This window comes from Gasterosteus aculeatus, chromosome 14 (genome assembly GCF_964276395.1).
Source record: "Gasterosteus aculeatus chromosome 14, fGasAcu3.hap1.1, whole genome shotgun sequence".
In the NCBI taxonomy this organism is placed as follows: Eukaryota; Metazoa; Chordata; class Actinopteri; order Perciformes; family Gasterosteidae; genus Gasterosteus; species Gasterosteus aculeatus.
In genome coordinates, this window is record NC_135702.1 from 8,222,368 (window position 1) to 8,249,598 (window position 27,231).

Here is a 27,231-nt window from a genome sequence, read left to right on the forward strand (position 1 = left end):
TATTACGTACATTCTTTTATTGTTATTTTAAGTGTGAACAATTATATGTGCATTTGTGAAATTAGTACTCCAGGCATCAAAACATCTAGTGTAAGTTATTTTATTGAAGACATAAACATGACAAACCAGTTTAGTAACCCAAAGCATTTACAACTACGAGTTAGATTTACACAGATGTCTATATTCCCATTATGAGCTCAATGACAGTTACAGAATATCTACACCCAAAGGGAATAAGTGCACTTCACAGATATTCTACAGCCTACAATATGAAAATGTAAAGACCCAGGGTGCAGTATGAAAACAGATTAACAGAGATTCAAGGAATAAAAGTGACATGAGAAGACAATAAAATCACTTTAGAAAATGCAAATGCTCACTTCCAGATGTGCCGTCAACAACAAGACAGTATCCACTTGACTTTCTTTGTTGTGACACACTAAATAATTACCCAGAGTAGTCAGAATACACCACTGTCCAAATAGCGGACTAAAAAGACAATGACGCGTTTTCTCATCTGAACTTTTTACTTGTGTGAAACTCTCTGGAAAAGCCTGCAAAGTTCATACATGGAGAATTTTTCAAAACAGGCGCAAAGTGCTTTTTATATTACAAAACCCAGAAGGGAATAAGTCATTGAAACAGTCAGATAAAATAAAACAAGCTTCAACGGTAAAATAAATGTATAAATCATTTAGAAATGTACAGAAAACTTCACAATAAACAAATGCACAAGATGAAAAGGGTGGCACGGACCAGCAGACTTATGTATGCACAGGTCAACACCTGGAAATCTAGTTCTGCGTTGACAGAATTCAGGGTTAAAAATCGGGAATGGTGGCGGACCTCATCTGTTTAAAACCAAAAGGATGGGCCTCAAAACGCCAGCTTTCACAAACCACACGGAGCGCTGCACAAACCCGAAGCCTCGGCTGCTGTTTTCAACAAATCACATCAAAAGAAAGACGCCCAGAGAGGCCTCTTTACTATCAAGGGTCGTTGCATGCCATCCAGGATTTGAAGGGGAACAGTTCCCCACTTTGAGTCTTAATTAGATTATGGTCATACAAGTTCAAGATTGCCATTTGACGGATGGTTTTCGAGTATGAGTGGCAAATATTTACCGACGTGGTGGTTTTAAGGGAATTTTGAATTGATTGGATCAAGTGTATCAAAATGAGCACATGCCTCGTTTTCGTACCATTAAATGGCCTCCTCGTGGTCAGTACTCAAACAAACAATGCTCTTCTCCTTTTGGTGAGCGGTCCTCAGAAAGAAAAACAAGTCTATCCATTTGTTTCCATTGCCAAATTACATAAATATATATTCTCAATTTGCCCCAAATGACTCCTTTAAAAAGTATATTTAACCAATTGAAAATCGCTCAGTTGAATTGTAGTGTTCAGATGAAAAGGTTGACTAAATGTTAATAGGATGGTTTTCCTTTTTTTTTTTTTGTACATACAAATTCCGGCTTTACACAGTCGTGCTATAACAGCAAATTATTACAAAAGCTGAACTAAAGTTCCTGTAATCTGTTTTCTATGCATTCAGTGCATTATAATGTGGAGCGAAAAAACATGAAACAGAGCAACACAGACGCTAAATAACTTATTGAAAGAGTTAACATAAACAAGATTAGTCCAGCTTGTACAACACACAACTGATGATATAACTGTAACATTTTGAAACAAATACTCTGCTGCCTCTTACAATGTACTCATTTAGTTAGTATATACATCAACATTGGTTACCTGTGTCGATAATAGCGATAGGATTGACTACATGAGACCCAGAGAGCTTGCTATGGAGATAATATACTTCAGCAGTGTGTGGACGTGCAGATATAATGGCCATCCATTAGGGTTATGTTTAAACGAACACTAATAGCTCTCACTGGAGAAGAAGCATGCTGGAAAGTAGCATCAGGAAGGAGGTGAAAAGCTGAATCGTCCCGTCGCTCAGAGGGCTGCTGCGATTCGCCTGGCTTTGCTGCTCGGCTTTTCGTTCCTGCAGAAAGCGCTCCGAGTACACCATGAACTGCTCGACGCAGCGGCGGGCCTTCATCTGCTCAATTAGGGCCGGGTACCCAATCTCCTCGATGCTGACCGTGTCGTCCGCGACTTGGCCAACTCCATCCTGACTCTTGGGCCTGGTCGAGCTGCTCCCTTCATCTTTAAGGAGGTCGGTCCTGTTCATGCAGCGCTCCATGAATTTGTCGTAAGACTCCGCCCGTGGTGGAGGCCTGTAGACGTAATCGCGGCCATAGTCCTTCTCATCAGTGGACTGGGTGCCGTAGCGTTTGTACATGTAGTTGTTGTAGTACTGCTCTTCTTCAGGGTTACGGAAATTGAAGTGGGGTCGAGGGAAGCGACCTAGTCCATACCCAACAGCCATCCCGGCCACAGCCCCTACGCCCGCTGCCAGCATGGCTTTCTTGGCAAAACCTGAAGACTTGGGCTGGTAACCCATTCCCTGCACGGAACGAGAGAAAGGTGACCCTCCCATCCCTTGACCACCATAGCCTCCCCCGCCGTAGCCTCCCCCACCATAGCGGGGACTGAGGATCTTATTATTTGGGTTCCAGTTGGTGTAACCACCCACCCCTGCGCCAGGATAACCACCAACCCCTCCACCGGGGTAGGCACCACCCCCTCCACCAGGGTAACCCCCTGCACCAGGTTGACCCCAACCTGTATTTCCCCCTCTGACCGGGTAGCCTCCTGCAGCTGGGTAGCCTCCTGCAGCAGGGTAGCCTCCTGCAGGATATCCTCCTGCAGGATATCCTCCTGGGTTGCCAGCTCTGCCCGGGTATTGGTTGGGATAGCCTCCAGCAGCTGGGTAGCCTCCAGCAGCTGGGTAGCCTCCAGCAGGTGGATGTTGATTTGGATAATTCCCTCTCCCAGGGTATTGGTTCGGATAGCCCCCGGCGGCCGGATTTCCACCGGCGGCCGGATATCTACCGGCGGCCGGATTTCCACCCGCAGCCGGATAGCCACCCGCAGCCGGATAGCCACCCGCGACTGGATATCCAGCTGCAGGTGGGTTTTGTCTGGGGACTCCTGCTGGATTGCCTGCTCCAGGGTAACTTCCACCAGGAGGATATGGATTGGGGTTACGATTGGGACTCTGTGGCTGTCGAGGGTAGCTCGCGGAGGGCTTCGACTGCGTCCCCCCCCTGCTGCTGGTAGAGGTTTTCTTGCTGCTGCTGCTACTGCTCCCTCTTTTGGCCCATGTCGATTCAGTGTTCAGGAGGAACACAATAAGAAGGGAAACCCGGACCAACTCACCCACCTTTCCCATCTTGGCCCTGTTGAGTGAAGAATTTCAATGTTATGGTCATAACAATAATGAAACGTTCTAAAAAACAAGCAGTCCTATCTGTGTTGTTTACACGCAAAACGGACTAGTATGGCATTTTTATTTACCATTTAGCGACGATATATTATTATATAACCATTTGTTATATTCTTATATAGGCCATATAGTCAGGCATAGTTCAATTCAATCCATAACCTGATCGTTACAACGATATTCAAGAACTAACCCCCTTATTCCCTCATTATTTGGATTATTATCGAGATAGAAAGGGTCCGAGGGGATTTTAATCAATATGCTGGTCATAACAAATGAGCAAACGATGAGCCGTATTTTTAAAACGATGACCTAACGCTTCCGTCACCGAGCGTTATTATTCCGCGCATTGTTACATAAAAACAATCGCTTCATCACATAGTGAATCGGTGATAAAGACAAATAAAACAGCAACATGGCGTATAACTGCATTATTTCTTACCGTAAACAGGCGGTGTATCTATGCGCTTCGAGGGTAATTGGTCGGTAATACGCTGATGGCTTCTCTGCAGCGGCTGCGCTGTGCACTGGCTATGGCGGTGAATGGAGCTGGGGGGTGCGGTCGATTTTATCTATCAGCAAGCAGCCGGCGCAGGGAAGAGGGGCGGCCACAGTTTTCTGCGACGCCCATGCGACGATCGTGATGAAGTAAAAAAAAAAAAAGAAAGAACGAAAGAACGACAAGAAATAAAATTCCTATTTTCAGACTCTCATTCTAATAGCACAGAGGACTACACTTGGGAATGAATAAACTACTGCAAGAAGCAACCAATATCACAAAATCTTAATATTCTCTTGAACATATTAATTGTGCAATTACATTCGGGTGAGAAAGACAATGGTTATTTTAGTTTGAAGAAAGTTACAATTAATTTGCATACAAGATCTGCGTCTGTCCGCTTCAAAACGACAGTTTCGTTGCACTTCCTGTACATAAACCAAAACATCCCCCACCAGTCTCCAATGCCTCAAGGGGAGGGTCGAAAAACCGTTACGTAGTTACGCAAACACAAGCAAGTATACGATGTATCGGTGTTTTGAGTGGCTTTATACTTTGTTGAGCCAATGTTAAGTTATAACATTACTTTATTATTTACACAAACGTGCCGTTTTAAGGGTGGGCGCAAAGGTGGTCGGCCTGTGTTCCGTTTATTCTGTCCAGGTACTCAGAACAAGTGCACATGTAATATCGTCCCAGTGGCCTATCTGCGCGTTCGAGGGGAACCAGGAAGCAGGTTGGTTACACTGCGCTGTCATTGGACGATGTCACTGAGCCGTGACGTCAATATTGTAAATTGTCAAATACCCGTATGTCCTCGCGACATTCTATCCGGCACTCAGCGGAAACATGTCGGGGAGGAGAGAGCCGTGCGGAGGAACTGCGCTTCTGAAATGGACACCTAAGACATAAAGTGAACGTCGATCTGCCCGGACGGATGGTGGCGTTTTAGTCGAGTTAGCAGCTGCTGAGGCCGAGCTACTATTTCACGACAGCGGGCTAAGAGACAGGAAATAGCAGACTAACAGGTCAGGCGGCTGGGTCGGTGTTAACACAGGGAGAGAGAGGGGAGAGAGGGGGGGAGACAGCGTGTGCGTACTCTAAACAAGACAGGGTCGCAGCTCGGAAGGGGATGTTATCCGTACTGTCTTATGGCAGACTGGTAGCCAGGGCTGTCCTGGGCGGACTCTCTCAGACGGACAGTCGGGACTACAGCCTGATCACCGCCAGCTATGGCTTCGGCAAAGACTTTCGAAAGGGCATCCTGAAGAAGGGGATGTGCTACGGCGACGACGCGTGCTTCATAGCGCAGAACAGGAACGCCGATGTTTTGGGTGAGCTCTGTTTGAAATTCGCATGTGGATTTTACACACCCCGAGTGCTCGGGTGACCTTCATTTAGTCTACCCCCCACCCGTGCCTGTAGTGACCCCTCGGATGGAAACACAACAACCCTCCAGCCCCCTACAAAGAGCCACGACTTTAATCCCCTGTTCACCGTTATTTAGGCTGCGTTTAGCTCCCCCCTGGATCCGGGTAGTTCCTCTCGGAAGATCGATAGATCTGCAGTCGCGCAGTTCCCGGCGTGAACTGCGATTGCGCCGTGACGTTTGCGGGTTGATTCGAGGTGAGTTCCCGGACGACCTTTCACCTAGTTGAGCTCCTACTGGAGGATGCGCGGCGGCAGCGCGAGATATTTAACGCGTCCAACGGGCGGAGACGTGGGGTTTTTCCACGATTAAATGTGGACGGGACTTAAAAACGCACCTCGCACAGTTCCTCCGACTTTGCACGACAATGTCTCGCAAAGGTCAGAATGGTTGAGCGTGGAGGCCGCCATCTTGCTAACAGCGTTAGCCGGCTAGCTTAGTCGGTTGTGATCGCTTTGTCCTCTCACCGCACAGTCGGCAGGACGGTTTAACACTGTGAACAACTTGACTCGACTCTTGCACCAGGTGGCTTCAAGTAATGTACAGGACGTGAAGTAAAACGAATAAATATCCAGATCTGATGAGCATCCACCAATAAGCAGAAATGGCTTTGTGTGTAAAAAAACTAAACAAAAAAAATGCGTTGAACTCTTCTGAAGAAAAGTACAAAAAAAAGCCAAAGTCTGTCGTGACGACCGTCATGACAGACTTTGGCTTTTTGCTTGATAATAGTAATGACCTAATAGTTATAGCCTATTTATTATTGAGTTCTTCCTCATTGTTCTACAGAGGATGTTGGGTGAGAGGGAGCAGCATTTTAATTGATGTCTGAACATGAACTTGTACTGATACATCAACAACAACAACCACCACCAGCACCACTGGATCAAAAATCTATCCCTCCCTCCGTCCATCAGGTGTTGCAGACGGCGTAGGCGGTTGGCGTGACTACGGCGTCGACCCGTCCCAGTTCTCCGCCACGTTGATGAAAACCTGTGAGCGACTGGTGAAGGAGGGACGCTTCACTCCCAGTAACCCAGTGGGTATCCTGACCTCTGGCTACTACGAGCTCCTCCAGAACAAAGTCCCCCTGCTAGGTGAGTGCACGCAGACGACCCCTCGGTGTGTGTATACACACACAAACACACACAGTCGTGGTGGAAGTAGCGATGCTTCCCATGTGACCAGCCATACTCTGAGAAATGCACAACAAAGCTGGTGCATGGGTCAAGCTATGGGATGGTGGGGCCTGCCTGCCACGTACTACATGCGATTGCATAAAAGTAATACATACAATTTCTGATCATCTTATTTTGTTATCTGTGAGGTAAGATAATAACTGAATCGGACTGTATTTTATAATGCTGTCACTTCGAACGTTAGACCCAGTGACCCCGTGGGGTTAAACCGTTTTCCCTTCTACGCGGGGCGAACATTTTGTTACGTACCAGCCCTTTAAAAGGTCAAGGATTCGTCTGTAACAGACACTGCACGAGGGTTGTACAAGTTTTAAAACCGTCCACAGGACAAACATGTGACCAAGGTCGCATTTCTCCTGAGACTCGTATCTCTGAGTAACAGCGAGCACGTGTGTTAACCGGCTCACCTCTCGTCACGATGTTTATCAAATGGCCTACTTTTATTTTGGGAAGCGGTTACCAGGTTTGCTCCTGGCCGTCACTGCTCAAGGTCACACATACAATTGCCGTCTAACACCGCAGTCCCTGCTGACCTGGAACAGGCACGTTCCACGACCCCTGTGTTTAATATTCTCTCCCCATTTTTCACACGCAAATCGCATCGTAAACTGGAGGAACCACGAGGAAGGTTGTGAACTGCTTTTAGCAGTATATAGAAATACACTAATTTAGCCCGTGCCTCTTTTCAGGCCTCCCTGGAAAATGAATGTTTGGGGATTGTTCACCATATATACACCACCCATAATGTTACTCTCGCTCTCCTCTGCAGGAAGCAGCACGGCCTGTATCGTCGCTCTGGATCGACGGAGTCACCGGTTACACGCGTGCAACCTCGGGGACTCGGGCTTCCTGGTGGTTCGGGAAGGAGAGGTGGTTCATCGCTCGGACGAGCAGCAGCACTATTTCAACACGCCTTTCCAGCTGTCCATTGCTCCTCCTGGAGCTGAAGGGGTGGTGCTAAGTGACAGGTCCGTTTTCCAGTGCTGGATGCCAGCGCGCATGTCCGTGTGAATGCAATTTGAAATGATGAATAGAAATACAATTCAGAGCTTTCAATTGGTAATTGGTAATTAACTAATCACACATTTTGAAATTCCTTATTGCGATTCTTTTTTTAAATTATATATATTTGATTGCATTAATCTCGGCCACATTAATTGCATTGATTAACGTGTTAATTTTGACAGCCATAATAAATGTATTTATTGTAGAGGCGATACTGGTAGCTTCACGAGACGCTACATAGGAATCTTTATGCAAGTGGATGAGAGTGGTGAAAGTGACATCGTCCCTTTAGCACTGTACTGTTTTGATACTTCCTGCCTCAGATTTTAACCTCTGCACTTGCAATAGTTGGGTTTGCTCAAAGAACTGGATCAGTCCAGAAAATGCGTCATCCTATGTGAGCAGCAAACATAGTTTCAGTTGGAACTCTCCGACAATGTTTGCAGGACAAACAATACTTGCTTTGGTGTCGCACTACCAGCCAAACTAAGCAGCTCCTCATGCCTTAAATACATGATAATATGTTCTTAAATGGCCGGCATGGAAAGTCAAGTTATATGAAGTATATAGCAGCTTGAAAAAAGCCAGTGTTTTCCCAAGATACTTTTGCTTTTTAAAGGTAGGCTACATTTATTGTTCTATGCCACCTTTTTTATAATAAATAAATCCTCAAAACAAAGCATAAGGTTAGTTATAGTTCCAGCACGCAACAAGACGTCTCGTAAGGACACACTGGCCAAGCTGCTTTCGAGGCAATGTGTTGGAATCAAGCAGGCACTCTGACCTCCTCGAATTCCAATTTGGAAACTCTGACAGCAGCTCAGGTGCCGCATGTTCCTATTACACTTGTGACTAAACTTTCCGTGGCCGTCTGCTTTCTCCAGCCCCGAAGCAGCTGACAGCTCCTCTTTCGATGTGCAGCTCGGTGACATCATCCTGACGGCCACCGACGGCCTGTTTGACAACATGCCAGACTACATGATTCTTCAGGAGCTCAAAAAACTTAAGGTGTCGCTTCTGAAATCTTATTCAAGCTTTCACACACAGCTTCTTGTTGTTGGTCAACATCCATACTTGGTTCTCTTTTTAAAATGATTATTTTTTTTATCTTTTCAGACTTCCAACTATGACAGCATCCTGCAGACTGCACAGAGCATTGCAAAGCAAGCTCACGACCTTGCCTATGACCCCAATTATATGTCTCCCTTTGCACAGTTTGCCTGTGACAATGGCCTGAATGTAAGGGGTAAGTACTCTGGGCTTTAGATGCTGCGTTGTTGGTATAAACACATATTTCAAGTGGGGATGTTCCTCTAAAATAGACGATAGACAATGTATTTATTGGGTAGGACTGTAAATGAATAAGAGGATATATGTTGCAAATATATTTTTCTCTGCTTAAAATGATCAGATGTTAAATAATTCAACTTTTAGCGTTTACAATATTTAAACATGCTACAAAAGTGTAATGGCTGCTTTCCTACTGCAGATCCTCACTTTTTTCTTTTTGTTCTTCAGGAGGGAAGCCAGATGATATCACGGTGCTGCTGTCCATTGTGGCTGAATATACAGATTGAAAGTGTGTGTGTGTGTGTGTGTGTGAGAGAGTGTGTGTGTGTTTGTGTGCGCGCACGCTTATCTGGGGCTGATCATCTCTTCCCGTCCGCCTGAATCTTACACCTCTCCAAAAACGCGCTGCATCCTGTGGGTCGCCGTGGAGGCCCGACATCACAGCACACACACCCCTCCCCGCCCGGGCCGACGGCCACTTGTGTACATTTTTGTTCTCTTCCTCTGTTTTTGTTTTTGCTGCGTGAACGGTTGAGGGGAAGCAGGCAGCTAGGACTCCGTGTCGACCATGAGTATGACGGGCTACGGCGTTCCCATCGGTCTCCCTGTGTGCAGTAAACCCTTGTGTGTGTGACGTGAGCGGGCGAAGGTTCCCTGGGAGAGTAGTGAGTAGACCGTTGAACCCGGCTGGCTGTCTTGGGGTTTCCAGTCGTTCGCCTGCTCCTCCTTGTGGACGAACAAAGCATAACAATGGATGGGTGTCATTAGAGAATTGGGATTAGAAGGTTGGGTCTCAATCTCCTGGGTTTGGGAATGTGAGCAATGGAAGAGCCAACTATTAATCAAAGGGAAACCACTTCGATCGGTCAGTGCGCACATCCTGATAAGTTGTAAATATTTTTGTGTTTTTAGGGCTTGATTCTGGCCTCTCTGTTGTTTTGGTTATTAAAGCAAAGAGCTATTTTGTTACTTTTGTGGAGGATGTACACATGTGCATTCATAGATATATTTTCCTGTATAGATGTTAATCTCTGAGTTTTTTTTATTTTTATTTATCCTACACTTGCACTCGCTGAAATGAACAAGAATAGATCGCTGCAACGGCCGTGTGGTAGGAAGGGTGGAAAAGCATGTGAGAGGTATAAATGTTAGAAGTCGTTATTGGAATATGTGGTGTATTTTAATGTGGATGTCTGTCGTCCCACAAAGCTAAAGCTAGCATTTGGGAATGCTTACAATTGCAATAACGGGTCACGCAGGAAAATATGTATTTTGTCAATGTCATTTAGTTCTAAAAATAGGAGTAAACTGCTGACATGAAACGTGGAGGCTGGATTGTAGATCCTACCATCTTAATGAGAATCAGGTGTGTGTTCTTATAGTACCGTATTTCCCTTTCTTTTTTCTTTTCTTTTTTTAATGTGTTTGCTGCTTCCCTTTTGTAATTCAAATGTCTGTGTACGTGTGTGTGTGTGTGTGTGTGTGTGTGTGTGTGTGTGTGTGTGTGTGTGTGTGTGTGTGTGTGTGTGTGTGTGTGTGTGTGTGTGTGTGTGTGTGTGTGTGTGTGTGTGTGTGTGTGAGACTCATCAAATGGCATTTTTAAATGACACTAATCTACAATTCTGCTCATGATCGTCTGCCCCTTGTCCAACCCGTTCACCCGAGCGGTTTGGACAATATCTTTACAGTTTAAATCCAGGGGCAACCAAAGACACATTTTGTTTGTGTATGTTATACACAACGCTTTGTTGTTACAAACATCTCACGGCAGTACTGTAAATGTCTTCGGAAATGTTCTGAGGGGCATTGAAATGCCTTCTCTATGCCTAAAGTAGTTTTATCAGAGCATCATACTGTGGCGTTTCAGTTATATTTCCTTGGTTACAACCAAGTATAAGACCGGTTATGACACCAAAGAAGGAAAGCCATATATACATATAGACGACACCATTATTAGTAAAATAGTATCTACATGGCTTCTGTCTCAGCTACTGGCACCGTTTGGGTTCTTTTGTCACAATTGTCATCTGTTTTTCTCCGGTGTTTTATCATTGGTGTTTAAAAGTTCTGAACTTGTAATTACTTAAAATCGCCCTATACTTGACAGATGTCACTCGTATGCCGAAGGAGGGGCGTTTAGATGGGTAATGGTGCTGTGAACTAATGTTAATGGGGCGAGCACAGTTTCAGCCTTAACAAATAGCTAAACCTGCAATCGAGGCCTTTCCTGTCGTTGCAAGCTTGTGGTGTCTTGTCCCGGCCGTGCTGCCCTTGTGTTTGATGTAAGTGAAGTCTCCCCACGTCCTTCTCTCCTGTGAAGTTGTACTCGAAGTGGCTTCTGCAGTCTGTATGGTACGATTGTCCTCTTTTCAGCAAGCGATGTCTGTGTGTGTGTGTGAGAGATGCACCTATGTCTACAGTGAAACAATGCAGGTCTAATTTCTGTAAATATGTTTTGAAATATGTAAAATATTTAAATAAAGAATCTAGTATTTATACTAAATTTGTTTGAGTATTTTCATGAGGGTTTTTTTTATACTCCGGAACAGATGCAAGTGATTGAAAGCTTTAATGAAGCACATGTTAGATGGTGTAGTTGGTGGACCCAAATGCACACGCACAGCAGTTTGATTTGTAGCCAAATGATTTTATTTCCCATAAGACCTGGGAAGTGAACAAACAAAAAAAAACAGGCGAATAGTCAAAGGGGAACAGAAAACGCTCGGGAGGGAAACGTGGAATCCCGAGGCCAGACACCATAACCAGAGTCTGATTAAAACGAGTCACGTGTACTCCGTGGGTCTGATCCTGCAGGACAAAAACGACAACATGCAAACTGGTTCGCTACTTCTGAATGCGACATTCAACGGCACCTGAGACCAGCCTGGGTACCTGCAAACATTTGCAGCAGACTATTTGCAACGATATTTTTTCCGACAACCCGGATACGTCGGTTACTGAGTGCAGAAGGGTGCACGAACACAAGGAGTGTGGTGGCCTTCATGATGTGTGATTCACAGCACGCGGCCACACATGAGATGGCAGCACCAACAATAACCACAATCAATCTGAGACACAGGTGGGCTATTGGCAGGACAAACACGAAGGACTCTGAATGAAACGATGGAGGCTGCGTGAGGAGGTTCCAGATTTTTGTCACGCGGTGCTGTAACGACCGACAATGGACCCGAAGCCAATTGCGCAACTCGAAAGGCAAAAGAAATGAATCTCACTCTTGAAAGAGGAAAGACTAGAAGCTAGAAACTAACAGCTAGACTAAAAGAGAAACTCTTGAGATTGAACAAGAATCCTGTGGCGTGGCGGGTTCTCTGGTACGAGGGACAAGACGACCTGGCGCAGGACAAAGGGAGGCACACACAATATATACACACAAGGTAAGGGAAGAGGGAGTCAATCGACCAGCGGGGAAGGAGAAGGTTGTCACACCTGTAACGAGAGGAAAGTTTTCAAACATAAAACAGGAAATCACAAGACAACATAGACGCAAGACAACCTGATTAATTTAGCAACGTTTCCGGAATACGACACTGTGCATCAGATGCATCTCTATCTACAGCTAGATCATCACGCCTTCAGAAAAAAAAAGTGAGTGGGTGGACCAAATAATATTTCCTTTAAAGTATATATCTATCAACATTTGAGGAAAATGTATGAATATAAAGAGAAGGGCATGTACGCAGTGAGTGTGTGTTCTGGAGGGCAGAGGGAGGCGAGGAGGGGAGGAGGGGCGTCCGGGGAGGTTTCAAGTCTGGGTGGGGGGTATATAAGGTTGGGCAGATTTCACATGTTGCTACAGACATCAGAGTGCTGATAACTGTTTTGGATCTATCTACACGACACAGATCGTTCCCTCTTCTTTTTTTTCCTTTTTTAAGGACAATAACAAAAAACAGAGATGGAGCCAACTGCAGGTCCTTATGATTACTACGAGTACGACGAGGCAGAAAACTCCACCATGTGCGACTATTCCGAGTGGATGCCGTCATACTCCGTCATCCCCGTGCTCTACATGCTCATTTTCATCCTCGGCCTCTCGGGAAACGGAGTGGTGATCTTCACCGTTTGGAGGGCGCAGGGCAAGCGGCGCGCCGCCGACGTCTACATCGGCAACCTGGCCCTGGCTGACCTCACCTTCGTGGTCACTCTGCCTCTGTGGGCCGTCTACACCGCCATGGGCTACCACTGGCCCTTCGGGGTGGCCCTGTGCAAGATCAGCAGCTACGTGCTCCTGCTCAACATGTACGCCAGCGTCTTCTGCCTCACCTGCATGAGCTTCGACCGCTACTTGGCCATCGTCCACACCTTGCCCAGCACCCAGCTGCGCATGCAAGCCTGCCTGGCGGCCATCTGGCTGCTGTCCGGTGTGCTGGCGGCTCCGATGCTGCTCTTTCGCACCACCAAATACGATGCGAACACCAACCGCACAACCTGCAGCATGGACTTCAGCCTGGTGACGACGAGGAAAGACCAAGAGAACCTGTGGGTCACTGGTCACAGCATCTCCTCCTCGGCGCTGGGCTTCCTCATACCTTTCCTGACGATGGTGGTGTGCTACGTCTTCATCGGCTGCACCGTCACCCGCCACTTCAACACGCTGCGCAAGGAGGACCAGCGTAAGAGGAGGCTGCTGAAGATCATCACCACGCTGGTGGTGGTGTTTGCCGCCTGCTGGATCCCGTTCCACCTCGTGAAGACCGCCGACGCCCTCTCCTACCTCGAGTTCTTTCCCTCCACCTGCAGTTCCGTGCGTTTCCTGCTGGTGGCTCACCCTTACGCCACCTGCCTGGCCTACTTCAACAGCTGCCTCAACCCCTTTCTATACGCCTTCCTCGACCTGCGCTTCAGATCCCAGTGCCTGTGCCTGCTTAACCTGAAGAAGTCCCGCCAGCTCCCTGACCTGCCCATGCATGCTGGGGATGAGGTGAACAGTGCAGAATGAAGCAGGTAACTGTACAGCGCTGGGTGCTTGCTCTCGGATCAGAACCCCGTCCTGCATCAGAGTGTCACCTTCGCTACTCTCTGAACCTGTGGACCACTGAGACCAATCGGCAGAAGACGAGAGTCGGGCTTGTGGTTTTGGGGTGAAGAAAGGGTGAAGAACTCAACTATTCAGAGTTTTTGAAAAAGTGGAATGTATTCCTGTGAACTTTTTATGGAAAATAGCGAGCTTTTGACCACAGCAATCCTGAAGAAATGAGTTTGTTTATTGAGCGTTTGATCGGCAGTGTATTTGTTCATTGACAAATAGGCATTTGTGAATATGCATCATTTCGAATTGTCTGTCTATGATTTGTAATAAAAAAGTGCTTTGAAAAAAACAACATTCTGTGTAAAGACAAAAAAATAAAATTAACTGTTAACATCCACTTTTTGCTGACTTTTTCTTGCATTGGTTTGTCGACGGTTCTCTCGCACGCCGCATCCAAAATAGTTTGCCGATGTTTGGCTCAACGTGGTTGTTTGGGTAGTTTGTTGGCTGCATCAATGCTGTGTTGTGCTTTGTTTCCCAGATTATATGCGGATAGGGGGCGCGCGCGCGCTCGCTCTGGCAGCGTGCACGCGGACAAAGGTCGCACGTGAATTTATTAGATACGTTAAGTTTGCAGTGGTTAGAAAGAGTTCTGCTTTTATCAACTACTCCGTCTGGGAAAGGTTTAAAAAGGAAGGTCCATTATTTAAAAGTGCTTAAAGTTTACGGATTGATAAACACACGTATAACGCATTAAGCCCTGATTATAACACCATGTGTAGTTAGCAGATAATGACTTGCTACATTCTTCATCAATTTGGAATGGAATGATTAAAAAGTAAAAATGTAATACATGTTTCATGATTAAATGGTGTAATAATTAAGATGATGAAGGGAATGGCGCACATGAGCATTTCAAAGTGTGATTCAATGGTATAGGCGAATAAATTATGAGTGCGTTTATTTTCTCTCTTTTATCTTTTGCACCAAACATTTTGTTCGGAAGGTTAATAGGTCACTCATTGTCAGATATTAGTTGTGTAATTGTAATTTTATGATTACATTTCCGGGGTCTGTTAAAAATATTTTAAATTTGACAAGTCCCCAAATTTGTTCAGTAAAAATATTTAAAATGTCTAAATGGAAGATAAAATGGACAAATATGGACACATATGCATCAATGAGCTGTACGGTTTTGTTCACCAGCTCCTCTTCCTGTACCAGCTAACCCACATTCCTGCTGACCGAGGAGGTTTACAAATCCCGGTGTCAGCTGACAGGTTTTGTGATGCTAGCATGTTAGCACGCCGATTCTGCGCTGTTTTGAATGGCTTTTTTTGCGTTTGCCTCCGACCATTTTTCTCCTTTTCTGTGTAACCTGGACTTTGAATCCGTGAAGAAAACGAACAGATTTCCCGTGAAGCTACTCGGCGCCGTCTAACGCGTGCTTCGTGCTGTAAAGTGGCATTTTACAGCACGAAGGAGCTAGCGGCTAGCGAGAAAATCTCCCTAACCGCCGCAACTCAGCTAGCCTACCGTTAGCTACCGTTAGCTAACTAGCTGTGACCCGAGGGTTAGCGAACCAACGGCCGTCGGAATGGAAAGCTTTAAAGTGTCGGCTCAGCTCTCGGGAGCGGTCGGGAAAGTGAGTTACGTGAACGCATTCGGCTCACGCTGAGGCGAGCGTGGATTTAAATGGCTAAAATCGAGCCGGGCAACGGACTCGTCTCGCGGGACAGCAAAGCTGAGCTGAGAGATAACGGGACCAGCTCGCACGGATCCGACCCCGAGACGAACGGCGGTGTCCCCTGGGACAAGCAGGCGGACAAGTACGGCTTCACGGGAGGGGCCCAGCAGCTGCGTGGAGAGTCGTAAGTTAAGCGTCACACGTCTTTCCCGTGTTCGTGGAAAGTGTCCACTGCGTTTCCTTCTTGCACCTGAGCTAGCCGAGGACAGGTAAAGGTACTGTGGCTGAGTCGTGAGATAACGTTATCCTCTGGGAGAATGTCACACTGGTAAATGCAGACATGCAGGCTGTCGGTTGGATTAACGTTAGTTTTCTTTACCAAAAAGAAAACTCATAAAGTTATTATAAATAACATTAATTTTACGCATATTTTGGGCTATATTTCTTCTCGTGACCCCATGGCCTTGTCATATGTTGGATGAAATATGAACATGATGTCTTTTATTTTTTTCAATTTCAAAGTTTTCACCACTAACATAGATCACCATGTTTCCCTGTAAATTAGTCTTGAGCCTTGTTCCTTCGTCCTTTCTCATCTTCCGTCTGTCCCCGAACAAAGTGACCACGTTAAGTGAGTCCTCATCGCTCTCCACTGGATCCAGTAACGAGTGGATTTTTGGTGTATTCAATTCTGTACTTTGCTGACCTTTCCAAACCAGCACATTAGCAGAAGCTCTCTGAAGCCCTCTGACACAAAGCGACTGGCTGTTTCTGAGTCTCCGTGCTGCTGCTGTTGCCTCTGGATTCTAATCTTTGTCATTTGGAACTGGCTCATAAAGTGTCATAAAACATCTAATGGTTGTCTTCTTAAATGAAGGCATGAAAAGAACTGTCCAAATCCTAGTTATTTCAGACTCAGAGTCTCTGTTGCATCCAATATAGATAATTCATTTCAAGCTTTTTACCTCTCTTTAGCTTTTTTTATATGCAAAATCATATCTGTCAGCTCCAGTTGTAGTTTGTTTAAATTTGTTTGCTAAATTTACCAGTCCTGTGTTTAGTAGACCGGGACTGGAAATTCTGTGCATAACAATATGACCACTTTGATGTTCGTTAAGACTAGTGAGGTGAATTACTGACATAGTTTTCTCCCACGGCTTCCTGTTTGCTTGTTACCTCGCTGCTGATGGCGTGTGTTTAGACCGTTTTGTCTGAGCTTAAGTTTCCTGTGTGGACGAGGAAGCGACGAGTCAATGTTTCGCCCCCTCTGAGGACGGTATTCAATGAAAACAATACGTTGGCTTTAATGTGTGACCTGTGTGTCCCATTTCCACAGTGCTGTGCAAATCCCCACTGAGGTGCTGAGGCAACGGGAGGCAAAATGGCTGGAGATGCTCAACAGCTGGGACAAGTGGATGGCCAAAAAACACAAGAAGGTGGGGTTTTTTTGTGCTGGAAATGAAATGTGACTGAATCGCCACTACGTTCTTCTGAATTCAAGCTGCTGCTTTCTGCAGGCTCTTGAGTAACTATGCGTGTGTTGAATATCAGGTGAAAGAGCGCTGTCAGAAGGGCGTCCCTCCATCCCTGCGCGGCCGGGCCTGGCTCTACCTCACCGGGGGCAAAGTGAGAAGGGAGCAAAACCAGGGCAAATTCCAGGTCAGTCGGATACATTTGTGACCCCTGCTGACATCGAGGTATTTGACATATAATAAAAGATGTCATTCCCCTGGATATTTCTTGTTGTCACCCAAAAATGTGCTAAGTGAGCAATGCATTCTCCTAATTCAGCGGTCAAGTTTATACATCACTGCCAAAGTTATTGGCTTAATGTTTTCAAAATGGTGGAATAGCGCCCAAATCCCTGCCGAGGGGCTGCTGTCTCTCCGGTGATATAACTTCCCAGAGGCTTTGAGTTCCAGAATTCCCTGCGCCAAACAATTGCTGTTAAAAAGTGGATTGTGACTCAAATTGACAAGTCTTCTCTTGCAAAGCTGATCATAAAATATGTTTTCAGGCCCTGGACAATCAGCCAGGAGATCCTAAGTGGGTCGATATTATTGAGAGGGACCTCCATCGACAATTCCCCTTCCATGAAATGTTCGCAGCGAGAGGAGGTCACGGGTAAGCGTCGCCGTCTAAAGGCCCCGCCGTGATGCCCATCACTGTGTTAATGTTGCCCAGCATAGTTCCTGAATATGAGTTACACATGTTTGTTTTATTTAGGCAGCAAGACCTGCTCCGCGTGTTGAAGGCTTACACGCTGCATCGCCCCGAAGAGGGTTACTGTCAGGCTCAGGCTCCCATTGCTGCTGTACTCCTGATGCACATGCCGGCAGAGGTAACCACACATTCAACACTTCCAAAAACAACAAATCTTCAATACATAATGACAATTAGTACCAGGTACTAGTGCTGAATAAGACCTTAATCAATACCTACATAATAATCCTTATGTTATCTTTTTTTACCATAATAAAAGCTTAGTCATGGTTCCTTTTTCTTTTTTACAGGATGCATTCTGGGTTCTTGTCCAGATTTGTGAGAAGTATCTTCCTGGATACTACAGTACAGGGCTGGTAAGGGTCCACTCAGACACACTGTCACATCATTTTGAAAAGAAGACTTTGATATCATGAGAGTTTAACCTGTTATTGGATTACATATTAACAGTGTTCAGCATGTCAATTATTATCTAGCTGAACCCTATAAATATTAATTTAAAAAAGAGAACCTATTGTCTGCTGTAAGCAAACATAGAAAACACACAGGCTGTTTAACCAGTAAAACAGAAGTTAATGATAACAGTTAAAGGGTATATTTAGCGGGGCTGATGGTATTCGATTTCTCCGGCCAGGGCGTCTCCCCACTTGACGCCGACATGCTAACGACTTGATAACGTGAGGTGTGAACTGGTCAACAAGGACTCGATAATCAGAAAATAAGATTAAGCAATGTGTCTTCTCTGTCAGTCGTCCATCTGTCTGTCTCTCAAGCCCCCCCCGACCCCCACTAACTGCTCTCCCATGCCGTCTCCACAGGAGGCGATCCAGCTGGACGGGGAGATCCTGTACGCTCTGCTGAGGCGCGTGTCTCCCGCGGCCCACCGTCACCTGAAGAAGCACAAGCTGGAGCCCATCCTGTACATGACCGAGTGGTTCATGTGCGCCTTCTCTCGGACTCTGCCGTGGGCCTCGGTGCTTCGCGTGTGGGACATGTTCCTCTGTGAGGGTGAGATACTACACTTGTACAACAATTACGGACAGATTATTTTACTGAAATTGACAAGTTGCCTTCACAGAGTTTACAACGAGAAAAGGTTTTTTCGTAACTCATAAACTGCAGCTTTGTTTGTTTGTATGATGAGGGATTGTTTTGTTAAATACACAAACAGTATTTACTTTTCCATCATGTGCATATCATCTACCTGTAAAACTCCAGTACAAGGTTACCTTTGTTTAAAGCTGCAAGTGAAAAACTCTCTTGTTGATCTCTCTGTTATGATATGAGTGCACTCTGCTGCTATCGCTGCATGTTGTCTCATGTGATGCTCTTCTTAGGAGTAAAAATCATCTTTCGTGTGGGCCTGGTTCTCTTAAAATCCATGCTGGGATCCCAAGAGAAACTGAAGGCCTGTCAAGGTCTCTACGAAACGATGGAGCTGCTCCGAGCTGTACGGCCACAGTACATGCAGGAAGCCTTTCTGGTGCACGAGGTACAGTCGTCTCTTAAAACACGTCACCAATATGTGCTGCTAAACTGCTAAACCCAGGTATTGCTCACATCACCCTCCCTCCCCCATCTTGGGTCTCAGATTATCGAGTTCGAGGTGTCTGAGAAAGACATTGAACGGGAACACCACGCTCAGCTGCGTCGCTGGAAGGAGACTCACGGAGATCTGCACTGCAAGTCCCCTCCCAGGATGCACGGCGCCAAGGCCATCATGGCTGCCGAGCCCCCCAGTCGGCAGGACCTGAGACAGATGCCCACCATTATTGTGGAGTCTTCATTGGCCCCCCAGACAGGTGGGCAGAGAGCAGAGTGCGCCGAGGAGAATGGAGGGACTAAAGCAGAGAAACCGAAAGCGGTTGTTCCGCCGCAGGAGACTGTTAATTCTTACCTTCCTCCCGGTGACCCCTCACCTCTCGTTAAACCCGCGGCTGTACGAGGGTCCAAGGAGAGTCTGGGGAGTGCAGAGCATGACACATACCTTTAGCAGGGTAAGGGTCAGCAATTTACTGACATAAAACATTCTACACAGCCTTTACTAACTTACTCATTACTGTGTTCAAAGACCAACCTTCATGGGACTGAGGGTCTGTGGTAGTCCAGATATCTTTTAGTAAAATAGCTATTTTTAAAATCAGGAAAAGAAGGAACTACATGAAAAAATGCCAGTGCTCCGATGCTGCTAATCTGCCTGAATGGTTTAGCATGAAAGCACATGGAACTCCTAAATGACTGAACATGTGGTGATGTACACTCGCTAACTCACTGTTAACAGCTGCTGCTGATTACCTCTTACTCTTTAAATTGACCTTTTGTTTCTTTCCATTGGTTATCAATTCTTTCAGATTTTGTCTCTGTTGACGAGGACATTTCTTTTTTTTTTATGATCTTCCGCTTATCTCTTACATGTTAGCCGTTACGTTGCCAGAGCTTCGTGTTATCGGAGCGTCTCTCTTGACTTTTGAGCTGCGTCCAGCCGCTTGTCTCCGCTGGTTTCCAACACTTGAGGGCGCCGTGAGATTGTCTCACAGTCGCAGCAGCAGCAGCGGGAGACCTTGCTGCGAGCGCAAAAACTGACTCAATGAAGGAAGAAGTGTGAAGGAACCTTTTGTGCCACTAAGCCAAAGAATTGTAACGCATATTTTCACCATAGATTTTGTTGTTTGCCGTTCAATCATAATGTGATGCCGCACACGATTTAGAGAGGATCGTGTTTATATTTATGTTGTGAATGAGAAACTATAAAATGCCATTCTGAAGAACGTTATTTCAAAGCTGATTTTCTTTTTCTTACTTTCCTAAATGTTTGTGGGTCCTTTGACTTGAAGATATCTATTTTTACTACAGAAGACAAATAAAGCATTGTGAGTTTAAAAAAAAAATAGAATCTTAAACTTAAAAATCTCACTGAAATGTGCCGCAAAGCCTGTTGTGGAAAAAGCGACCTCATATAAGTTACTGAAAAAGAACAGATGAAGAAGTACAGTTATTATTACTTTATCAGTGTTTTTCTACTGGCATTGTTTAGCTCAAATAATTAACTTCACTACCTTTGTGTGTAGATAATAAACTAATCAAAAAATGTGTGGCGACAAAAGAGATGAAAAGTCAAAGGACCCACAAATCTTCGATAATCTACCAAACAGTGTGTGATGATGATGATAATAATTGTATGTTTCAATTAAGAAATCGATCGACATTTGTCTCCCTGTCCAGAGAATCCCTTTCCCAACAGTAACACGTGTATCTGCTCCTCTCTGATGGAACATCGCTGTGGGCGCAGGTCACATTTTGAAAGCGGTGGAGCTTCTTTTGAGTATCTGCTACGGGTTCCCTTTCTTTCTTTTCGGCCCTACTGTTTACCGTCTTTTGAAGCTTTTAGATGACGCATGCATTAATATGTAGCAAGAACACATATCACATTGAACCAACACGTCACTGGGCTTCATCCAGGGATTAAAATCAGTCGTTATCCGTCATGCTGTAGGATACAGGACTGCAGAATGTAGGTGGGCTTCTAAAATACTGTGTTTTCTTCTTCTTTTTCTTCCTACATTTTGTTTCAGTATCAAAAATCTTAATCAGGGATGTTGAAGAGCTCCTTATTCCTAATCATTGCGACTATAAAGATTAAAGAGGACGTTCTTTAAGCCTCGGACTTGTGAATGTGCAACATTCCCTGCTGTTTTCATCAGCATGTAGGACTTTATTATGGATCTGCTTGCGTAGTTGATTTTCATATCAAGCTGTTTTTATGCCATATTACATTTCAATCAATCAATAAAAGTTTTATCTCCCATCTTATGCACATCTGTCATGTTTTTTCCCCATTTTATTTTCACTTCTGCCCTCATTTAATATGAAACAAAGAAAATGTGACGAGAGAGGTGCCACAGTTTGTTTCCAAACGAGCGGGACCTCAATACACCCAGTGTTGCCATTCAGCGCCCTCACGCCTCCCCCCACCGCCCCCCCCCCACTCCCCCACGCAGCAGCACACTTCCTTGGACACCTGTTTCTCCGGCTCTTTCAGCCCTTTGAGGAATTTGCATCTCAAATAGGGCCGATTCCCACAGCACCATCCAAAGCGCCTCGCCCGGCCATTAGCCTTTGGTGCCTGAATGGAGGCTTCTGCCTGTGTATAGGCCTCCTTCTTCTTCTCCCTCTTCTTCCTCGACAAGGTTCGGCCGCAGTCCAAGAACTCGGCGAGTCAGAGCTCCCTCGCTACATTTTAATAAAGTAAGCCGCTGGTGAATTGAGTGCGAGATGTGTCCCTTTGGATACAAATCCGTTACAGTTGTTATTTGTGGCCGTCTTATCGTGCCTCCATACTTTTACCCCTTTTAAGAAGAGTGAATACGATGGCAAAAATGAAATATTTGATCGTGCCCGACAATTCAATGAGATGTTTGGGATTTTTCCTTGACCTCGAGTCACGTTCCCGCCTTTTACGGCCTTTTTTTGTGTCTGTCGAGTGCTCGGCGTGTCATTAAAGCACGCATGTATTTCCGGCTCCTCATCATCGCTTTTTTTTTTTTTGCCTTTTGCTGTCTGTAAACATTGATAGCTTTTCACCCCGACTCCACCCTTGTCCCCAATCCAACCCCAGCGGACCCCGCCCTGGCCCCCACCCGTCTGTCTGTCTGAGATGGGAGTATTTGTAGCTTCTGTGGCACCACAGCTTGTCGCTGAGGCAGCGTTGTCTACAAGAACATCATGACACATGAAATTAGTTTACTCGCGTTTTTGTGCAATTCTCCCGGTTTGCAGCCGGGATTCCTCACAGTCGAGGCTGTGTGAAATTGGTCTGTGTCACCATAAAAAACGTCCTCGACGTGGCGCTAATAGCGGTGGTGAGGAGGTGAAATAGGATCCGGGCAGACCGGTTTGAGCGATACACTGTGTCTGTGAGCCTGAAACCCGACGCAGCCGTTTATTGCACCCTGAGACGGCGTTTTAGAACTCGGGAAAGTCGTCGCGGGCAACAATCATTTTATCTTCCATCTCGTCGATTGCATTGTTCCCATTACAAAGGGTGATCTACCAGGAAAGGGGACATATGTAGTTACAGGACAGATGCAGGACACGGTGTTTCCCAGAGGTCATCTCTCGGGTCTTTGTGGCGCACACTTTGAATCCGCCTCTCAAAACTTTGCTGAACTTTTGCCGGTGGGTTAAAATGTGTGCGTCTGGGTCAGTTATTTACCTCATGGTACGACTGTGAAGTGTTTACGTGCGCTACGACTCTATGAGTCAAGAAGGAAACGCCAACCTCATGTTGTACTTTTTTTTTTTTTTTAACCTCTATCAGACTTTACAACTATTTCCAATGCTCATGCACTGAATGTGTGTGTAAACAGATACCCACCGCACACGTGATGTATGTAGCTGTTTACGGGGGGGGGGGGGGGGGGGGGGGGGTGGGTATAGTGGAGTGGAATATCTCATGAGAACATATGTGTGAAGCGTCTGGGAGATTAAAGTCTGGCTTCGTGAGCTGTAAAGCTCCTATAAAGCTTTTTGGTAACAAGGACTTGAGGGTCTGCACCTTTATCCGCGGGCTGCCACCCCCCATCGTGCCCTCCACCCCAAGCAGGATTAAAAGGGGTAGTGGTCGGGGGCACAAAATAACATTTGAAACAGTAACCGGTTGATAATAGTCTGAAGCCGCCGCGCCCTTTATGGCAGTGTGTGTTTGTGTGCGTGGTGGGATTTTTGTCTCAAAAACACGATTCAATAAAAAGCAAAACACCATATTGTGTACACACAGTACATGTGTTTTAACGCAGGCCTGACAACTCACCGCTGCTCCTATTTGGGGCTTTTCCATGTTTTGTGGTAGCGGACCTGCACGTGTGTGACAGGAAGCAGAGTCCGAGTGGAAGGTGTCGGGGGTCAGACAGATGCTCTGTTCAAAGGACAGTGGACAGGATGTGGGTTGTCATTTTATGGTCCTCCTCAGGATAACAGTAGCTGGGACGTGTATCGCTAATGATCTCAGATCCATCAGGGTTTTCTGACACTGGGTTATAAGTATAAGTAATGGGAAATGATACATCCTCCTTTGAGCTGTGGTCCAAGCTGAAGCGTGAATCATCATGAGGCTTATTTTTAGCTGCTGCTCAACAACATCAGATCCACATCCAAGTAATGAGTCTTTCCCTTCACTTTAGACTCTGACAAAGTCGCGCATTCAGTTATATTTCTCCGAGCCTCTTAGCTGCTGTGCTGCAAGTCTTTTTCTGTTTGCACCTGATCCAAAACACTACAAATAATCTCCTGCCATCTTTCCACTTGATTTCCGTATGTTTGAAGTTGAGCAGGCTCCCGGTTAGAGATTATACAACCAGTAGAGCTATCGGGTTTTCTGTTTTAGGGACCTTGTTGTGACCTCTGAACTGCTGACCCCTTCCTCCTCTCTCCAACTGCAACCCCTGTTGACTCTTCCAACTTCCTGCAAACTATTTGTTTGACTTTGTTTTTCAATGCACATGTTTTTGTATGTTTATTTCATATGATGGTATTTCACTTCACTGGTTTGGGTTTAAATATAAGGCAATGAGAACGGTAACGTTGCACAACTCCAAATCTTAAAACGTATATCGGATGCATGGTGTTCACAGAGATTTGAGTTAGAGGCCATCAACATTGGGACAAACATGAGCTTAAAACAGAAAGACGCTATTTGAGTTGACAGGAATAAATAACCACGGCTGTGAGTCATTGCCTATTAAAGCTCTCGGGTCATGGTGTAATAAGCACATTTAAACATACAGAGCGCCCTACAGCTGTTCACAATAGATATAAGGAATTCAAAACAAATGATTCCAGTAGTTGAGGATATTTACTTAATCAGATTCCCAACAAACACAGAAAATGTTTCATACCCTGATTTGTTACTAAAAATCTCCTGGTGCCACGTTACGGGTGGCGCTGCTGTCTTAAAGGTTTTTTGTGGCCTTGCCACATTTAGTTGTTTGTGTTGCATGTTTATCTCTTTTCTGGGGATGTTTGCTGGCTCGGTGATTCTCCGCTGTTGTGTTTGACTTTATCTCAATTGATCTGAAGTCACTTCCTGCCATTGTTGTGTCACATCCCCGCTGTCTCCTCTCTTCCCGTCCATCTAGTCCCCTCTCTCCCCATCAAGGAAGCCGGTGGCTGAGAGAGGATACACGGGAGGGGTGTGGGCACTAGTGCAAGTGTGGATGTTGCTGTGTGTACTTGTGCATGTGTGTGTGTGTGTGTGTGTGTGTGTGTGTGTGTGTGTGCACGTGTGCGTGTGTTATAGAAGCCCGAGCAACACTTATCTGGGAGCGACTGATATCGATGGCGAGCAGGAGACGCGCAGAGCGGCCTGCGATAACAGAGAGATAATCCAGCAGATTGAGTCAATGTTCTATGAGAATCATTCACTTGGTGAAACGAGCACTGAATTTGGCGTGAATAATGCCACGAATTAAGTGTTCATTTGGAAAAATTGGAAATTCCAAGATGCCGCCCATTTTTCAAGATGGCTGTCTCCAAAAATAGAAATAATGTTTTTTTTAGTGTATAACTTAAATAGCTTGTGATATTTTGTTGATCAACACACCAAAATGTAGTATTTGGATGCAAGGAAATGCAATGTCAATACAAATTAAATATGGCTGCTATTTTTCAAGATACTGTTTGTTACTCATTATTCGTTACATGTCTTGTTGTTCTTTGATCAGAGATAAAGTTTCTGATGAAACAATTTATTAAAGTATAGTAAGTAAGTAAAAATGTTACAATTTTGACCAAAGAGAAACACGTTTTTTGCCATCAACTAGAGCGTCTATGAGGCTTCAGTCCTTGCAACGATGAAGAGGCTGACAGCAGAATCTTCCTGCACGCAGTTGAACAGATCAAATTGATCAAGGCTTGAGAAACCGACATACGCGTTCTATGTGTCTGTGTTTTTGAGACTCTCCCGGATGCGGATTAAAAGAACGCACGGCATAAAGGCCCTGAAAAATCCCTTGGCATCCTTTTCTTTCCCACCTTTACAGGCCGTGATGTTGTATCAGCCTTTCTTGGTGAAGGCAAAGAGACTCAATGGCAAACCTGGGAAGTGTTCCCTGAATAGCTCACGTCTTCCAGAGGCTCAGCCAATACCCACCAGTTACAGATGATGCAGAGGTCCTGTGATGCCATTCCACTAACAAGGTCATCACTGACATTGAGCTGTCCATCCACCTCCACACATTGATTTTATTTGGATTCTGATACAGATCAATCCTAGCACCAAGCACTGATCGAGTTCAGGACACCATCATGTGTAATACTTTCTTTTGTGTGATATCAACGTTGGAGTACGCATTCCACAGACCATGTATTCTATACTAAATAACTCAGGCAAGGATTGATCAGATTGAGCGTTGATCAGCACTATTTTTTTTGGACAATTTCTCTGAAAATTTGGATAAGCCAATCACAATCCAGGTATATAACGGCATTGGCTGGCGGCCGTTTTGGAGAATGACAGCCATATTGTTTTTTCATTGTGGACACTGGGCTTTTTTGAAAATATGAATACAAGGTGAAAGGTTGTTTCACTAATCTGCTGGGATAAGAGAAACAAGGATAACACCAGAAGAAGAATTGAGTAAAGAATATTAAGCTTGGAATCAAACAGTGATCTGAGCTCCACAAATAGTGAGCATCAAGGGTTTCAGCAAAATTACAACTTGGATTGTCGACTCCAACATGTGAGCTGCAACGTTATTTTTGCATTCATTGTGTGTTTTTGTACGTGTGTGTCTTGAGAGGGAGAGTTAAGGGATGTTTGTCTTAACACGTGAGCAAGTGACCTCATAACCTGTTATAATTGAGACTAATGACAAAAGCACATGGGCGTCAAGACCTTCGGTTTGAAGTTACAATAGCTTATTGTATTGCATCCAGCGGAGTCATGGGTGTTACATAGTTTGTATCCATGTGTGTGCGTGTGTGTGTGTGGGTGGGTGTGTGTGTGTTTATGTGTGTGTCTTTGTATGCCTGCATCTCTCAGCTTTGAAACTAAAGGGGAGGCTTGTGTTTCAAAACTATGTGAAGTTCGGACAGCCACAAAAATCCATAAAACGGTTCATGTTACATGGGAAGGATAAAAGACTTTACAAACCCTGCAGTGCATTTTGCGATAGTTCACACAGTTTGTAGACTACCTTCTGTTCTAAGACTCCAGTGCTGTTTCACGGGATTTTGTGAAATAATCTTTCATCCAGGAGAAGGTGTGCAGGGAACTTTCTCGCCTGCTGGATTTTCCTCACAGGAAGTGGGGAATGGTGCGCAATAAAGCATGCTGGGCCTTCAAAGATGTCGCCATTATAACATAAACAAAAGTCTGACATTGCACTTAAAATGTCTAACTACACTGTAACAGGTTTCTGCCTTTAGATTTGTAATTTGTTAGTATTTTGTCCCATCCATATATGGGCGAGAGGGATGAACAAAATATTACATGAACCATTTGATCTAATGCAATGCATAAAAAAGACACTATGACCATAACATAAATGTTCATGCATT

At 45.2% G+C, this 27,231-nt stretch overlaps 4 protein-coding genes across 8 annotated transcripts; 3 read left to right on the forward strand and 1 right to left on the reverse strand.

The window, feature by feature from the left end:
• Positions 1 to 86: 86 nt before the first annotated feature.
• LOC120832254 (uncharacterized) lies at positions 87 to 5,830 on the reverse strand. Of its 3 annotated transcripts, none has more exons than XM_078087863.1 (3): positions 5,620 to 5,830; positions 3,797 to 3,972; positions 87 to 3,310 (listed from the first exon to the last, which is right to left on the reverse strand). In XM_078087863.1, exon 3 carries the CDS (start codon positions 3,301 to 3,303, stop codon positions 1,894 to 1,896), a length of 1,410 nt encoding a protein of 469 aa, XP_077943989.1. In that variant the 5' UTR covers positions 3,304 to 3,310; positions 3,797 to 3,972; positions 5,620 to 5,830; the 3' UTR covers positions 87 to 1,893. The 3 variants fall into 3 exon arrangements, with proteins under 3 accessions (XP_077943989.1, XP_040054343.1, XP_077943988.1); XM_040198409.2 differs by having other exon boundaries at positions 5,351 to 5,707; XM_078087862.1 differs by lacking the exon at positions 5,620 to 5,830 and adding an exon at positions 4,236 to 4,285.
• LOC120832278 (protein phosphatase PTC7 homolog) lies at positions 4,572 to 11,279 on the forward strand. Of its 2 annotated transcripts, none has more exons than XM_040198447.2 (6): positions 4,572 to 5,187; positions 6,200 to 6,379; positions 7,251 to 7,449; positions 8,371 to 8,494; positions 8,603 to 8,732; positions 9,005 to 11,279. In XM_040198447.2, exons 1-6 carry the CDS (start codon positions 4,986 to 4,988, stop codon positions 9,061 to 9,063), a joined length of 894 nt encoding a protein of 297 aa, XP_040054381.2. In that variant the 5' UTR covers positions 4,572 to 4,985; the 3' UTR covers positions 9,064 to 11,279. The 2 variants fall into 2 exon arrangements, with proteins under 2 accessions (XP_040054381.2, XP_077943991.1); XM_078087865.1 differs by having other exon boundaries at positions 4,678 to 5,479.
• A 662-nt stretch (positions 11,280 to 11,941) lies between these two features.
• On the forward strand, positions 11,942 to 14,163 carry LOC120832273 (apelin receptor B). 2 transcript variants are annotated; one of them, XM_040198439.2, is made up of 2 exons: positions 11,942 to 12,171; positions 12,673 to 14,163. In XM_040198439.2, exon 2 carries the CDS (start codon positions 12,693 to 12,695, stop codon positions 13,734 to 13,736), a length of 1,044 nt encoding a protein of 347 aa, XP_040054373.2. In that variant the 5' UTR covers positions 11,942 to 12,171; positions 12,673 to 12,692; the 3' UTR covers positions 13,737 to 14,163. The 2 variants fall into 2 exon arrangements, with proteins under 2 accessions (XP_040054373.2, XP_040054374.2); XM_040198440.2 differs by lacking the exon at positions 11,942 to 12,171 and adding an exon at positions 12,245 to 12,382.
• Positions 14,164 to 14,682: 519 nt separating this feature from the next.
• LOC120832253 (TBC1 domain family member 10A) lies at positions 14,683 to 21,481 on the forward strand. The gene is made up of 9 exons (XM_040198408.2): positions 14,683 to 15,637; positions 16,790 to 16,889; positions 17,005 to 17,112; positions 17,471 to 17,577; positions 17,680 to 17,794; positions 17,967 to 18,032; positions 18,495 to 18,684; positions 19,014 to 19,168; positions 19,268 to 21,481. The coding sequence occupies exons 1-9, from the start codon at positions 15,462 to 15,464 to the stop codon at positions 19,667 to 19,669; spliced, it is 1,419 nt and encodes a 472-aa protein (XP_040054342.2). The 5' UTR covers positions 14,683 to 15,461; the 3' UTR covers positions 19,670 to 21,481.
• Positions 21,482 to 27,231: the final 5,750 nt, after the last annotated feature.